The following is a 14,991-nucleotide window of genomic DNA, read 5'->3' as shown; positions in this document are numbered from 1 at the left end:
TTTTCCAACCTTCCAAAATGTACACACCAGCAAATAACAAAACATTATATTATTGTAATATGATTAATATTATTTCTGAACAAATTCCTCTAACTTAGATTTTTTATTATAGGGTACCTTTATTGTTGTTATGTTGGGAAAAGATGTTTTTTCACTCCAGTCCCCTGCTGATTTGGGCAGAGTACAAAGGAAAAGGATTTTGTGAATTGTGGTTTGTAAGCGAAGGCCAAGAACTAGTGATTTTTTGAGAACTCATCTGGATGTCGTAAAAGGTCATGATTATTAAAGAACGGTGTTCACAGCAGTTTGCAGGTATCTGGATACTTCCAAATGTTTCATGTTAGTCACCCCAGTATTTAAATACCCCAAAGCAATCGGTGATTATGAAAGGTTTATCTTCCCGTGGAATTTATGTCCCAAGCTGTGAGTCAGCTGAGTGCTAACAATCTCAGGATTAAAGTTTTGTTTAGATGAAAATTTTCCACCAAATTGTCATTTATAATGTTCTGATTAGAAAACTTCACAAATAACGAACTCAGTATTTTTTGCATCTCAGGCTGCACATCTTCTCATTGAACTAAGAGAAGACCAGTGTGAGCATTCAAGTCTCTCTCTTACTGTCTATTGTGGGGTGCCTGCCAAGTGTTTCCCCAACAAAATGAGTATTTGACAAAGCTCCTCCACATCCAAAGAAATGAGTTAATAGCACAAACCAGGAAACTGATGCAGAAAATGGAACCCACCAGGGTGGGATGTTTGGAGTGGTTATTCTAATCTGGGTTGCCATCTGAAAATAGTGTTAGTACTAAAGAATAAAAATAAACTACTAATAATTAATATTGGAATGGAGACAGGCTTTGTCTTTGGCCCAGATCCAGAATACAAGATTTTCAGGAGTGCATGGCATTGCAAAAAGTGTGCTTTCATTAAAGCCAGTAGTACAACTTCATGAAGTGTTTTTTTAAATCTTAGCCCAAACTGTTTGCTGAGCATAACCAGAAAGCTTTGTTTGTCACAATTAGTCCTTTCTGCTTCCCAACTTCATTCCATGAATTTATAGTTCTCTTTGTGACAAAACAAATCTTTAGCATGAAAGTGACTGTAATATAAGCAGTGCTGGTTTATGACCTCATTGAGAGAAGCGAATAGGGTTAGGAAGTTTATTAAAAAGATCAAGAATGAAGTTTTATGAAAAACTTGTCTGAAATTTAGCCGTTTAAATTTATTTCTCAGAAGTAATTCAAACATTTAGACCTGCAAGTTAAGGTACAAGGGCCACTGTGAGATGCTGAACATGATACTGCCCTTCATGAAGCAGATGTTTAGGACTTTCTGAACTTCTGATCCATTTTTGTGAGTCAAGTGGTCACCCAAAAGTGTAGGTACCCCAAAGCAATCTTTATGGAAATTCTTGGACCTAAAGCCAAACCCTCAAAGCACCAAGGTGCCTAAAGCTGCAGGTGGTGTTTAGTGGGATTTTTAAAACTCTGGCTACAGAATTTCTATGCCTATCTGCCAAGTACTTTGAAAATTCCATTAGGTGCTTACTGGGACCACTGGGTAGCTGGGTGCTTCCAAAAATCTGGTCCCAAATGCTGTAGGAACCTGTGTGCTTTTTACTGTGCTACTGTTGAAGTGTCTGTTAGCAATGGGAGTATAAGGAAATTCAAAATTAATTATGTTTGGCTAATACCATATCATTATGGTTTTGTAGCAACTCTCTCAGAGGTTCTGTATCTATCCCATGAAAAAGCAAAGTACGGTTCCCACAGAAGTCCCTTTTGGGTTGTGAAATGGCAGCAGACGTGCTATGCTAGATCTCCCCTGCTGTTGGAGACTGAACAGACAGCTCGCGCTGCTGTTCACTGGAAACCTGGGCTTGCGTATGGAATTCATAGGTTTGGCGTTACCTGATCCATGCTGAGAGGGAAGGCCAGCACTCGGAGGTAAATTGCAGGCCTGACCGCAGTGCTGCTCGTCTTTCCAGCTGCAGCTTTAGTTTGTGGGTTGGGGTTTGAGGTCACAGCGCTTTGCCGCAGTACGTTCAGGTGAGAGCATCGCTCAACTTCCTGGGCTCTTTGAGGAGATGAAGAGAGGGAGAAAAATATTTCTGACCAGGTTTGGCTCTCTGAGGCACTGAAAGGTAAAGCAATACTGATTAGGGGCCCTTGGGGGAAAATTATCTCCTTCCTGGGATTGTGACCTTGAAGGCGAGGGTGAGTGCTGCCTCCTCGTTCAGCCCTGAGTCTGAGCAGAGGTGCCTGCTGGAAAGCCCGGAGTCAGGTGCCTGTTCGATTTCAGCTGCCAAATATTTTTATGGGGTTGCTTCTGGCTGCTTCCTACCTACGATATCATCTTGCCAAGGTCCCTTGGTACTTTCGGGAGCCAGCGCGGAACTCCTGGGTCTCCAGGCTTCCAGAGGTGTCTGCCCATCTCTGCTCATTGAATAGCGGAAAGAGGATCCTAATTTAGGCAGACTGACTCACCCAGCCAGAGCTGGAGTCTGACTTTTTACATGCTGCAATGCCTTAGGTAGGTGGTCTGAATATGGCCCTAAATAAATAAATAAAAACTTAGCATGACTTTATCAGACACATTGAAAGAACAACTTCTCTAAGCATTTGTAGGCTTGAGTCCAAAGTATTCACTCCTCAGATTTTCAGCGTGCTGGTTTTATGTGGTGTCATTGCTGGACAGATACTATGAACTATAAATATATTTTTATGCTTGTGTTTTTGCAAGTAAAGCCTAAATGGCTGGGAGAGGGTGGCTGACCTCCCATTCAGAGCAGCACAAAGAACAGAGGAGGAAACAGTCTGAAAGACACTGCACAGAAGAGACAAGGGGGTCTCAGTCTTTGCAGCGCAATCAGGGCTTCTGCTTGAAATGCAATGCAGGTTACGTTCCCTCCATTGCTGTCCTGCTGCCATCACAAACATGGGCTGAGTATTATATTGCATTCCTGAATCAAACCTCCATAATAATAATAGTAATAATTAATAATAATAATAATAATAATAATAACAACAACAACAATAATAATATCAATTGAATTATTTTGATTATTTTTCTTATCCACCCTTCCCATCCCAGGTAGTCATTAGTTTGTAGTGTATTTCTGGCTAGGACAGCAATTTAGTTAAACCTTCTGATCACTGGGATGCTTTTCTTACAGAAGAGCCAGATTCCCTACCTTTTCCCTTGGCCCAGGGCCTGGAAACCTGAGGCCGTCCATCGGACCTTGGTCTCTCCATTGGCAGCTCTGCGTAACCTGTCACAGAGACAGCCTGAGCATAATTTTTGCACATGATGAATATGGATCTTGGCTGCATCTGGCAGGCTGCAACAATGAATGCAGAAGACTGTCATTAATAGATAATAAAAGCAGAAAGCAACATTAATGAGAATAAGATTTTCTTTTAGTGGGACTGATTATTACTTTTTTGTTCTTGGCTTGTGACTAGATCAAGCTGCAAATAACAGCTACCAACACTGTGTGCACGCATGTGTTTTGTTGTTGGCTGGTTTTTAATCTGGAATATTTAACCATGATATCTTCAAAGTGCGATTGTGTCATACATTCTCATACACTAATAGATTTCAAAGATGAAGAGCCTTGCTGCTTTATGTTTAGTCATGCCTTTTGTCTATAAATTTATGGCAGTATTATGGTTTAATGAATTGAACAAGTCCCAGAACAACAACAAAAAAGCTTTTTTGTTTGAATTTAGATATTGCATACTTTGTTCTTCAAACGAGTAATAAAACCAATATGTTTCTTTAGTGGTAAACTTCAGGCTAACTTCATCTCACATTACTAATCAAGTACTCAAGGATATGTGTGTGCACATATACATATGTGCGTGCGCGTGTGTGGTAAACAGGCGCTTTCAGTCGTGGTGCTAGATGTAGGCTGAACATTCGTATTCTGATAGCAATAGGCAAACCTCCGAGAACAGATGGAGCAGAGTTCAGCACAAAGGTTTAATCCTATCAGGATGATTCCTGTATGGCCATCTGGATAATCCGGCGCACAAATTCAGTGCCTGTTAAAAAGGCAACGTAGGCCAAGATTAGCGTCACAGATTTTCCACTAGACTTGTTCATATTTGACTTTATGATTCTCAGACTCCAGAAAATTGCATTAGAGAGCAGCCTGTGATTTGTGAGAGAAATCAGACGAGGAATAAGAACTCTTAGGGTACTTGAATTTCCCTTGAAGAAACTGGATTACAGGCACTCCCTTCCCTGCCACAACTGCTTTGTGTTTCTATGCGGGTTGTTCTGTTTCTGAAAGACGATTACTGCGAGCTCTCTGTTGTGGGCAGACTTTCTCAATTCTGCTGAATAAAGAGACTTCAGCTAAAAATTAATTTTAGTTGGGGCTCTTGTTTTTATCAGGATGAAATAAAATCTTTGTTTGCTGTAGAATCCATCTCAGGTGAACTTCTGATTGTTGCGCTATATAATACAGTGGGGCTTTTAACTGATTTTGTGGGGTGGAGTTCTGTTTTTTTCTTTGTGATAGTGAAAGGTTCCATAAAAGTTTAATTGATACTAATATTTAGTTTGGGGGAGTGAGAATTTAGATTTAGGTTGAACTCTACGTTTCATCTAGAATAGTTTCTGTGTATCATCGACTGAACCTTGCCAGTGTGGCCATAATGTACCAGTGTCCATCTGAACATCAAAACTCGCTGCTATTGTGCTCGGGATGATGAGCTTTTTACACCTTACAGGGATGGGATGCTGTGGCTCAGGAGCTTTTATCTAGTCCTATGTTCTGACTCTAGATTTGCTGTGAGAGATTTACAGTTTTTTTAAGGTACTGATGGAAAATAGAGAGAAAATGAGACCAGGGTGATGGTGAAACAAAACATGAATTTAGAAATAGCACCCACCTGCCCTTCTGTTAAGTTGGGATTCAGCAAAACAGTAAACTGCAGGGTTAACATTAAGCAAATGACTGGTTCCATCCTATAAAATGCTTTGCTCGTTCAGGACCTTAGTTAGCAGCACTAAAGGACCAGTCAGTTAAATTGAGCAGGTTTTGGGGTATGCGAGCTATGCAGCGATGTTTGTTTTGACAAACTTTTGGGTTGATTTATATTACACATTTTGGGCTTCCATTCACAAGGTTGCCTTCATCCTCACCCAGAAATTGCATCAGTGCAACTATTTTTAGACTTTAGTGCACTTAAACAGATGCAGTCTCCTTTCTGGACATGCTTATTGTTTTTACAATAGTCATATTGGCTTAGCTGGGCTCTGTAACTTCATTAGCGGAAGTTAAATCAGTAGGAAGCCATTGAAATTGAAATGTGAGAGGCATATAGGATTTTTTCACTGTTTTACTAGCAAAGCTTTTAAATTCCACATTCAGATAAAATGGTGCAATCCTGTGCATATATCACACCCTAGTCCCCTGCATGCTATTGCCTTTGGCTTCCCATCTTTTAGGAACACTGTTCCTGTGCTTTTGCAAGTGACCCCATGGGGTGGAGGAAGGAGTCAAGAAATTGAGGTGCAGTAATTTGGGGGCTTATAGTAAAGCATTTATCTTGCTTGGGGTCAAAATGTGCCTGTGCATCCCTGAGGGAGGAGGGCGTGCTGCAGCAGTCACTGGTTCGGTGCTTGGGTCTGAGCAAACTTGTCCCCAGTTGTAGAGCTGGAAGTGCTGCCAATATTTGGTAGGCCCTATGCAATATTCTTGGATGCACTGTTTCTTCTCCTGATCCAATGTGTGTATATCCCCCATATAAGCAAGCTGCCCAAGATAACAGAGACCGCATCAGTGCTGGAGCTGAGTAGCTGCATTGGTTTAGGCAGAGTGCTATGTTTGGCCGAGGCCACCCACAATGCTTTCTTCGTGGCTGACTCAAAATGAAAATCTTCCAACTTTGGGGCAAAAATAATGAATGCAAAAATTATAGCTTAAAATCTGCTTGAAATTTCCTTGAAATAAAAAATTAGAAGAGTGCATCAAAAAATTTCACAATAAAATTGTTAGGCTCCTTGAAATTTATATATATAAAAATATAAATTTATATAGAGAGAGTGCATATATATTTTTTCAAGAATAATGATATGTGTATTATTTATTTTTATATATATATTCATGTTTTGGCTGAACCTATATATTGAATTTAACCAAATTTTTAAGTGTTTTTGCAACATTGCATTTTTCTTGGGAAAGTTAATATTTGCCGCACAAACATGACAGAGCTGTCTTTTGGAGGTCAAGATTTATGAACTTGCAGTGAGATGCTAAGGACTCTTACTGTTTTATTAATTTTTGGAAAGCAGGAGGTACCTCCTAAAGTAAAAAACAAACAAGCAAAAAACCCCCAGAACTTCTTCTGTGATGTGAAAGGGTTTAAAAGAATGAATGAAAATGCATTTCTTGCAATCATATAGAGATAACTAAATTATTATTTTTATGGAAATGTTTTAAGTAAAATACACAGCAGATTTTTTGGTAACACATCTCTCATTATTCAGGATTGCCTTCTTTTTCCATGCAATCATTTTTCAGGCAGTGATCAACAACTGAGAGCTTTGGAAATCATTAAGGAAAGAGAAACACAGAGGACTCCATGAAATGTAACTTTGCTAGCTGAGGCATCAGCAAGGATAAAAGAGAAACACTGGCTTAAGTATTGATTGTAGGTGGAATATTATCCCAGGTAATTTACATTTTCAATTCCCATTAATGGGAACTGAGCATCCAAAATGTTAGGCAGAAAATCACAGCCAATACCTTTAATTTCACTACTTGAAAACAGAAACAAAGGCAACCTTCCCTCCCTTCCCCCAACCTGGAGGGATTGCATGGCGCTTATATTTTTGGTTCGGTGATTTCACCTAGTGCAGACGTCACGAAGAACCAGGAGGAGGTTGCCATTTTTGGCAGGGTGTTGTAATCTTTAAAGCTTGCAAATGGTAAGTCCCAAATATCAAGATGCTGTAAAGGAGGGAGCTGGGAAGGGGGAGCAGGGCATCACATCTTCATGCCTGTGTTGCATAAAGCTGTGTGAGTTATCTCCTAGAGAGGGAAACCTCTGTTACCCTGTTTCCTGCACAGCAGCTGCTTATTGTCAGGAGAGAATAGAAGAGAGAGCAGGCTGCGATATGAAAAAGGAAAGCAGGAAGATCATCGCTTTACTAAGATAAACAGCAAATGCATTGTTTAGCTTAAGAGTGAAGATTTAATGGTCCGGTACAATATGTAAAAACTCTGCCGCATTCCCTTTCCCTGAAGTGCCTATGACTAAGCCTTTGGGCTGGTTCTCTGGACTTTTCCCATCCAGGCTGGTTTGGTAAACTTCAGTTGCTTTCAGTTGCTTGTGCTGGATACAGCTCCGGCAGTGCCTGCACACACTAGACTGGAATGGTACCATCGCATCGGCACACAAACTTTTCAGGGTTCACCCTTTCAGCATGCTCAAAGTAGGTGAGCAGACGATGACAGCTCCTGCTTCTCAGGAATGAGAATATTACAAAAAACCCCCCCCCAAAACAAAAACAAAACAAAAACAAAAACCAGAAGAAAAGATCCCAACTCAAAACCCCCCAAAATATTTTGTTCGTTCTCTCAAACTGGCAAATTTTGGAAAAATGATAATTTGCAGTTCTGAAAAAAACCCACTCCCCTCATGATAAAATTGATCTGTTAAAGTGTTTAATGTGGAAAATCCACAATAAACAATGATGAATGGAATAACCCTTCCCCCCTGTATAACACCTATGTAAATCTATAATTTGAGAAGGGAAGAAATAATGTTTTTCTCACCTTTTAAAGAGAAACATACCTTGCCAAGCGAAAAATGTTGATCAAAAAGGCCTTGAGCATCCCAACAACAGCTGCACACCTTCAGCTCCAGAGTGCCGTGGGAAAGGAATTTAGGCTCAGCCCATTCCTGGGCACTGCCTTGCTCAGAGTCACAAACCCTACATGATTTCAATAGCTATGAGGTACCTGAGGGAAGATCTACACCAGATGATATAAAAACGCTGTAGAAATCGCAGAGTTAGCACTGAGTTGCTGCTACATTTGACTTTCTGCAACACTGAGTAGATATAGCAGCTCAGTTCCTGAAATCAGCATATTGGCATTAGTATGTTGGCTCTGCTGCTGCTAGTTCTCATGTCGGGTTGGATGAGCTCTGCACTGCACAGGGTGGTCTACATGTAACCTAAGTGTTTTTTGAAATGGGAAACCCCAGTTCCGTATACATTACATAGCTCTTGGCAGCTTTGCACAGAGCACTGCCCAACTATCTTAAAAAATCTAGTTCCTTATTCTGCAACTTCTTCAGCTGGGTTTTTAAGCACTTACTTAAGTGGTTTGTTGAATCACAACTTCAATAAGTCATGGTTTTGAGTGCTTAAAACTGATTTGTCTCGATATTCTGAAAATCAGTAGTTTGGTGAAAACATTTAACAGCTTGCAGGATCAGACCCATAAACTGTGGGTTAATCTGTGGCTCATTTATATATTTAGCCTGGAATTAGGTTTTACCCAAGAAAAAAAGGAAAATTAAATTAAACTCCAGATATTTTCAGTACTTCCTCTAGGATGAGACATAAATTCCCTGTTCCTCTGAATTACCAGTTTTAACTACCTTTATGCAACTCTCCTTGCATGTCACAATACTCTTAAAGAGAAGAAAAATAAAAGCACATACCCCATCATTTAAACTCCTGTTGTGATGCAGCAACTGTTGTCAGAGCCTCATCTCTGGAATAATGGAGGATGAAACCACACTTCATGATAAAAACTGCAGGCGAGGTCATTCTTACAGTCACCAGCACAAACTGGATATTAATCATAGAGCAAATACATTTCAGAAGCTAAATAAGAGCAGTCCCAGAGCCCTGCCGATAGCTGTGCATCCCACTAATTCACCTCAGTGAACATTTACCTCTAAGCTCAATTAACGCTAATTCCAAGGCCACCCATAAACTTTGTGGTAAATACATTTTTTTCCTCTGGCCTCTGTTTTCAATCAATGGAATAGATAATTTCTGTTGGAGGATAAAATGCTACCTCTATTTATAAACGCAGGTTCCTAATTAAGAATATGAGATGTCCAGTGTGTGTTTGTGAGTGACTTGAATCGGTAGCTCATTGATTCTATGAATTCAGATGTTCGATGCTCCTGAGGGTGTCTGCTATTACTTCTGTCTTCAGGTGCTATTTGAGGCAGATAGAAATGCTCAGGAGGCAGATGGATGGTGATGTGGGGGAGAGAGATTTGCTAGTGCAATTGCCTGCACACAAAGTTAGTTGTTAAACATGTACAAGAAGCTATGAGGAGACGTTATTGCGGTTGTTTTGTTATTATTATTAGTATTATTAGTATTATTAGTACCGTTATTATTCTCCTTTCCAAGCATTGTTCAGAGGCAAATTGGAAATGCGGTAATTAGGGCCTGACTGGTAGTGTAGTACTAGTGTCCTGAGCCAAAGTTCAACGCCCTGAAATGAAATTTAAACCAATTAATCTGTTAGATTTTTATCGCTTGTCCGTGTTTTCTCAGCAATTCCCTCAGCACGTGGCCTTTGATCAACTCTCATACAAAAGCTAAAATGTGTGCCTGCTGCTAGCAAGATGGGGCTGACATTAACATGGCACTCATAAAACAATCAGAGCAGTGAAGCCCTCAAACAGACAGGGCATAGTAATATTTAATAAAAGCGCACACATAATCTTCAGAATTAGCATTTTGTGCCTTGCAGTACCTTTGGGAGAAGAGCTTTTATTTGTGGAGTGATCATTATTATAACAAAGAAGAGCTACCTAATAATTTCCACTTTAACTCTGCAATATGCCACGAGCATTTCTGAACCATTATGCTAAACTGTGGCGGGGTAATCATTTTATTGTCACAGTTTGAAGGAAGAAAAATCCCCTGTATATCAGTAGCTAGGGAAGTATGGGAACACAGGAACACACTGACACACACAGCACACAACAAAAAACTTTTCCTTTTTGCTACCCATGTGCTGAAGTTGGTACCTACCATCCTTTGTATGGCAGGTGATAAGATTTTAACAATGTATATTCTGAGAAAAGATGAAAATTTCAAAAGAACACAGTTTCCCTTGAAAGTCAGTAAGGTTTTTGCTCATAAATCCTTAAAATTTGTCGATAGAGACCTTAGCTTTGAAGTCAGTGGCAAAATTCCCATTGGCTTCAATAAGTTTGGGATTGCAGTGCCTCCCTCTAACATCTCTATCTGTTAACTCAAACCACAGGACCAGCATAATGAAACATGTCAGATGTTAACACTGATTTGCCTTGATATTATGCAAAGAAGGAGAGCAGCTCATTAAGACTCGTAACCATTAGGCCATTTCATCAGGTGGAGGATGTGGCCACATCACCTTCAGCAAGGAGCTGCAAGGTCTGTGCCTCCAGTTGGAGGGGTAAGATTTAGTTTTTCCTCAGTCCAACGACTGTTCTGAAAACATGCAGCAAATGTAATACACTCACGCCAAAGAGTCTTAAAATCTTATCTGATAGTTAGGCTACCAAACTCTTTTGGTTCTGGTTGTAGTTGGCTGCCAGCTGTTCATTTAAAAGAAAATGTTTATATGTGTAAGAATGTGTAATTATTCTTTTTTATTATAATTCTTCTCTGGACTTAAAGTCCGTTCATGTTATCAATCATGTACACTTCATTGCCTTTATTAGAACTGGTCTAAAGTCCTTCACTGCATTTTTTTATCAGTGAAGTTTTAGACTTCAACTAAAATCTCTTTTTCTACAGAAGACCATAAATTTTATGTGACTTTTCTGTATTTGTTTTAAAAACACCGTTCTAGAAATGATACTTCGGTGTTACAGAAGGGCATGCGAAGTGATAATATTTTGAAATAAAATATTTTGTTTTTCTTGGATATATTAAAAAGTGTTATAGTTAATTCTAGATAGAGATTCTGGACCTTTGCATTCTGCAGAAAAATGTTCTGTACTTTGGTTTCTCTTGTGACCAAAACAAAATGTAGAAAAATCAAGGTCTCCAATGAAAAGATTATTCTGCCTAGCTCTGTTTTTCTAGGGTTGCACAGAAGTAAACACCTCCCAGACAGCGCTTTGAAAGTTGCCAAATGATTAACAGAAGAAATATGAAGAGCTGGGGGCCTGAGCTGGCCAGACATTTGTACCAGGGGCATAAATAGAGCTGAGGTCATTGCCTTGCCCCCCTCCCAATGTTACCTGTGGTGACACTGGCAAATGGGACCCAATTCTTCTATCCTCCTTCCTGGTGCTCCAAGGAAAGGGCCTGGGAAAGGCAAAGTTTTAGTAAGATCTATGTCCCAAACGACACTGGCTGTTGCAAATATGTCATTGTATAAACATGTTTTGTGCCTTCAAAAACAGGTAGCAGTCTGGGTGTCTCCCTCAGCACGTCTCCTCAGGCTTCCTCGGGATGCAGCCCTTCAGCGCAGCTTCCCTTGCAGGGCAGCACCTTTGTGCAGCCCTTCCAGTCTTTACAGACACTTGTATTTTAAGATAAGAGCAGCTGTGTGGGGAAAGTTGGGAAGTCCCACTGTTTTTTGTGACTGGTCCCAAGGGAAAATAATGCCCTGAAATCTTTTGGGAATGCACAACGCTCTCGCTGCTTCTCAGGTAGTGCCTGCAAAGGGTACCAACCCGCTCTGCTTATTAAACCTCCAAGTCGTGACTTTTCCTCCTTGGAGGAGATGTCCTGGGCTATTGCCAGCAGTTTCGGTGAGGCACTGATTCAGCACAATTGCTACACATTTCAATAAAATTACACGTGCGAGTGGTCACATTGACTTTGCGGGCGAGAGTGTCCCAGTGGACAACCCACAGCTCCAATGCAGCCCAAGGACCTGAGCGTCTGCTCGAAGTCCCCCTGGCTGCCACGGGACTTGGCATGTAGTTGCTATTAAGCGCATGCATGTATAAAGTATCAGAATCACGTACATGAGGCAGCACAGACAGTGCAGCACCTCGCACTTCTGAGTGCAACGTAGGTGCCGCAAAGAACATCACAAGATAAATAGCAAGAGCTTTAGTTGGGGACCTGCAACTGCAGAACAGTATCTTGCATTCATTTTAAAGATGAATTGAATCTATAATTTTGAAGCCTGCATATGTTTTCTGTTAATGGCTTATGGTCTCAAACAGTTTTTATTCACTGGTATTTAGGAAAAAAATGTTGCTTGTAGTCTTTAAGAAAAGTAGCTCATTCTCTGACACATGGGAAACTGATTATCTTCGGGTTTTATTGTGGGGTGTGCGTGTCCACAATCAACTGGAAATACTGGAAAGGGTGTAATTTGGAAGTGATTTTAATTTTTATTTATGAAAAAGTCCGATTCTGTGAAAGGGCTAGATGGCATTTTGAAAAGCTGCTTTCACTGTAAATCCATTGCTGTGAGCTCGGCTGAAAGGAAAGCATTTGGTTTTGGACTTTGCAATGGTTTTTATGCATAGTTTTATGCAAGTAACTTGAATCCAAATTAAACATATTGAAGTTACTTCTGTGTGCGCGCTACATTTTCATGACGGTAATGTTAGGATGTTTCTTTTGTTAGCTCATGTAAAAGTTAATGGCTGTGCTCTGCCAAGTTTGGAGTAGGGTAATGATTTTTTTCTGCCTGTGTGTTTGTGTTTTTCACTGGAGCTGGCATCCCCATCAGCTTAAGTAGTGGAAAAGTTTGTGCCTGACACTTACAACCTTTTGTAGGTAGGGACGGGGTCTGTTTGCTCCCCATGCATGTGTTCCATCACCAGTGGTGCGAGTCTGTAGCAGTGCCCACAGAAACACTCACTGCTAAGGGTGACTCAACAGCTCCCTTTCCAGCTCCCTCCTGCTTCCCAGCTCCACCCCACCCGCTCTGCCCAGGGGCTGGGAGGCAGGAGCTTCTCACCAGCCTCACCGACTCTTGCAGTTAGCTCCAACCGACCAGAACTTCACTAAATAATCGTAAAGATGCACAGTCTCTTTAGCACTTTATGTCTGGAGCATTTTAAAGTAGGCTTCTGTGAATTAATTAATTTACTGTCTTTACAATTAGAAGAAGGTAGAGCAGGGGCTGTGCCACTACATAGCCACATTAAGTAATTCATGAGTGCAAGGGTGTTGTCCTGGATGGTGCTAACCTGTGGGTGGCTTTCACAGCCCTATCTTCCTAGTAAATCCTTACCTGATGAAGTGCCTGAGTGCTCTCCCTTGAGTACATCATCAAATACTCAAAGTTACAAACCGACTTAACAGCTCAGCCAGCGTTTCAACCAAGTAGCAATTCACAGCCAAATGCCAGCAACCCTAAAAGAAGAGGTATATATGCAGATATATATATATGCAGCTAACGAAGTCCTGCTGATTGACACGTGGTTGACATTGCAGAATCAGTGTGAGCAATGGCAGCCCTTCATGTGTTTTCAGTGGAGCAAGCCTCTTCTCTCTGCTGAGGACTGGGTTCATGCATAAAGGAAAGAATCTTTCTTTTCAACATTGAGGTTGACTGGTGGAGTTTTGCTGCTCCTTAAGGAATCTGTTTTTCATGGCTAATGCAATTGTTGAAGTACCCACTTTACTTAAAATGTTATCTAACGGTATGGTGTCATATTTTCACCTCATGCTGTGTTAGCAAGAAGTTGGTGGCATTTGGGATGCAGTTGCTTCTTTTCATCAACCTATATGACCACCCCAAGACTCCCCAGCTGAGAGTTACCCAGGGCTTTTTGTCTTATTCAGGTTATTTTTACAGTAATGTTATTCCTGTTGCTTCAGCACAATTAAATTCTCATGTACTCCGGTACTGCAGAGGAGGAGAATCAGTATATGGATGTCTATATTGCCCTATCCCACCAATATATAAAGTTGAGCACGCTTCCACTTAGATAGTCTTAAACCAGAAGATCTTACACCAAGATTTGAGCTTACTACTTTGAGCAGTGCTTGAGTTTTCAGTGTCCTCTTAGAAGGCACTTAGTACATATGATGCCAAGAAAGTGGCTAGTGAAAGTGGGGACAAACTCTATGAATATGGCAGAATGCATTGCACACGCTTCTTAATTATCCAGTAGATGCAACGTAACTGGAATGACTAGAAGGCAGGGTTGTAGGGGTGGTTTTTTTTTTTTTTTTTTTTTTTGTAGTAGCCAAAGCATTAAGCAGGGCAGGGTGGTTTAATACTAGAACAACCTGGATCTGATTGCAGAACAGTTAAAGAAATGCTGAGGGTTACACCCTTTTTTATTTAGCCAATATTTTCCATGATATTTATAGAAGTTTCCTTGATGAATTTAGGTTATGACGGATTAATAAAGCAAGCCCACTGGAGATTGTTTTATTAACTCAGGTATTGCGCGTTTCATATAGAATAAAGATAAGGATTTGTCCTGATTTCCAATTGGTCTCTGCCCATTATGCTGTGATTTTTTTGTTAATGTAGGCTTAAAAAAGTTAATTTTTTCAATGCAGATAAAAAAAACAAACAGAAATTAATTGCGAAAAAAATGCTTCCAAAGATATAGTTTGAGGTCATGCACAGGTACTAGAAAGAACGTGATTGCTGAAATCTTTGTGTTAGTAAGGGGGGAAAATGAAAGCTCCTTTTATTTTATTTTTCTCAAGTCTTCTATCATTAAAATCTGGTTCTAACAGCAGAATACTTCTCTTTTTTATGTGTGTTGAAAAGCAGCTACACCATGTATCAAAGCCATCAGTCCAAGTGAAGGATGGACTACAGGAGGTGCCACTGTCATCATCATAGGAGACAATTTCTTTGATGGGTTACAGGTCATATTCGGCACCATGCTGGTTTGGAGTGAGGTAGGTGTTGTCTGAACGGTAATGTCTAATAGCTTTGTCTAGCTTATAGCCAGCCTGTCCTTTTTCTATGCCACGTGCTAAATCAGCAACAAATGTTGAGATGTGAATCCTTTCCTCATTCAGTTTTATGAAAATAATTAGTTAAATTTACCTGTGGCAGAAATCCATTAT

At 40.4% G+C, this 14,991-nt stretch overlaps 1 protein-coding gene across 6 annotated transcripts in view; it reads left to right on the top strand.

Annotated features, from left to right (window-relative positions):
• The window catches only part of EBF1 (EBF transcription factor 1), a 285,433-nt gene that overhangs the window by 194,222 nt on the left and 76,220 nt on the right, over window positions 1-14,991 (top strand). For 4 of the 6 annotated variants that reach the window (XM_072872919.1, XM_072872921.1, XM_072872916.1 and 1 more), the window contains exon 9: window positions 14,687-14,820. In XM_072872919.1, coding sequence (XP_072729020.1) covers window positions 14,687-14,820 — 134 coding nt within the window. The remainder of the gene's footprint in view (window positions 1-14,686; window positions 14,821-14,991) is intronic. The other 2 variants (XM_072872920.1, XM_072872918.1) reach the window with 1 other exon arrangement.

This window comes from Ciconia boyciana, chromosome 9 (genome assembly GCF_034638445.1).
Source record: "Ciconia boyciana chromosome 9, ASM3463844v1, whole genome shotgun sequence".
NCBI classification, from domain to species: Eukaryota; Metazoa; Chordata; class Aves; order Ciconiiformes; family Ciconiidae; genus Ciconia; species Ciconia boyciana.
The sequence above is the reverse complement of the archived record's forward strand: the minus strand, read 5'-3'. Positions and strand labels throughout refer to the sequence as shown.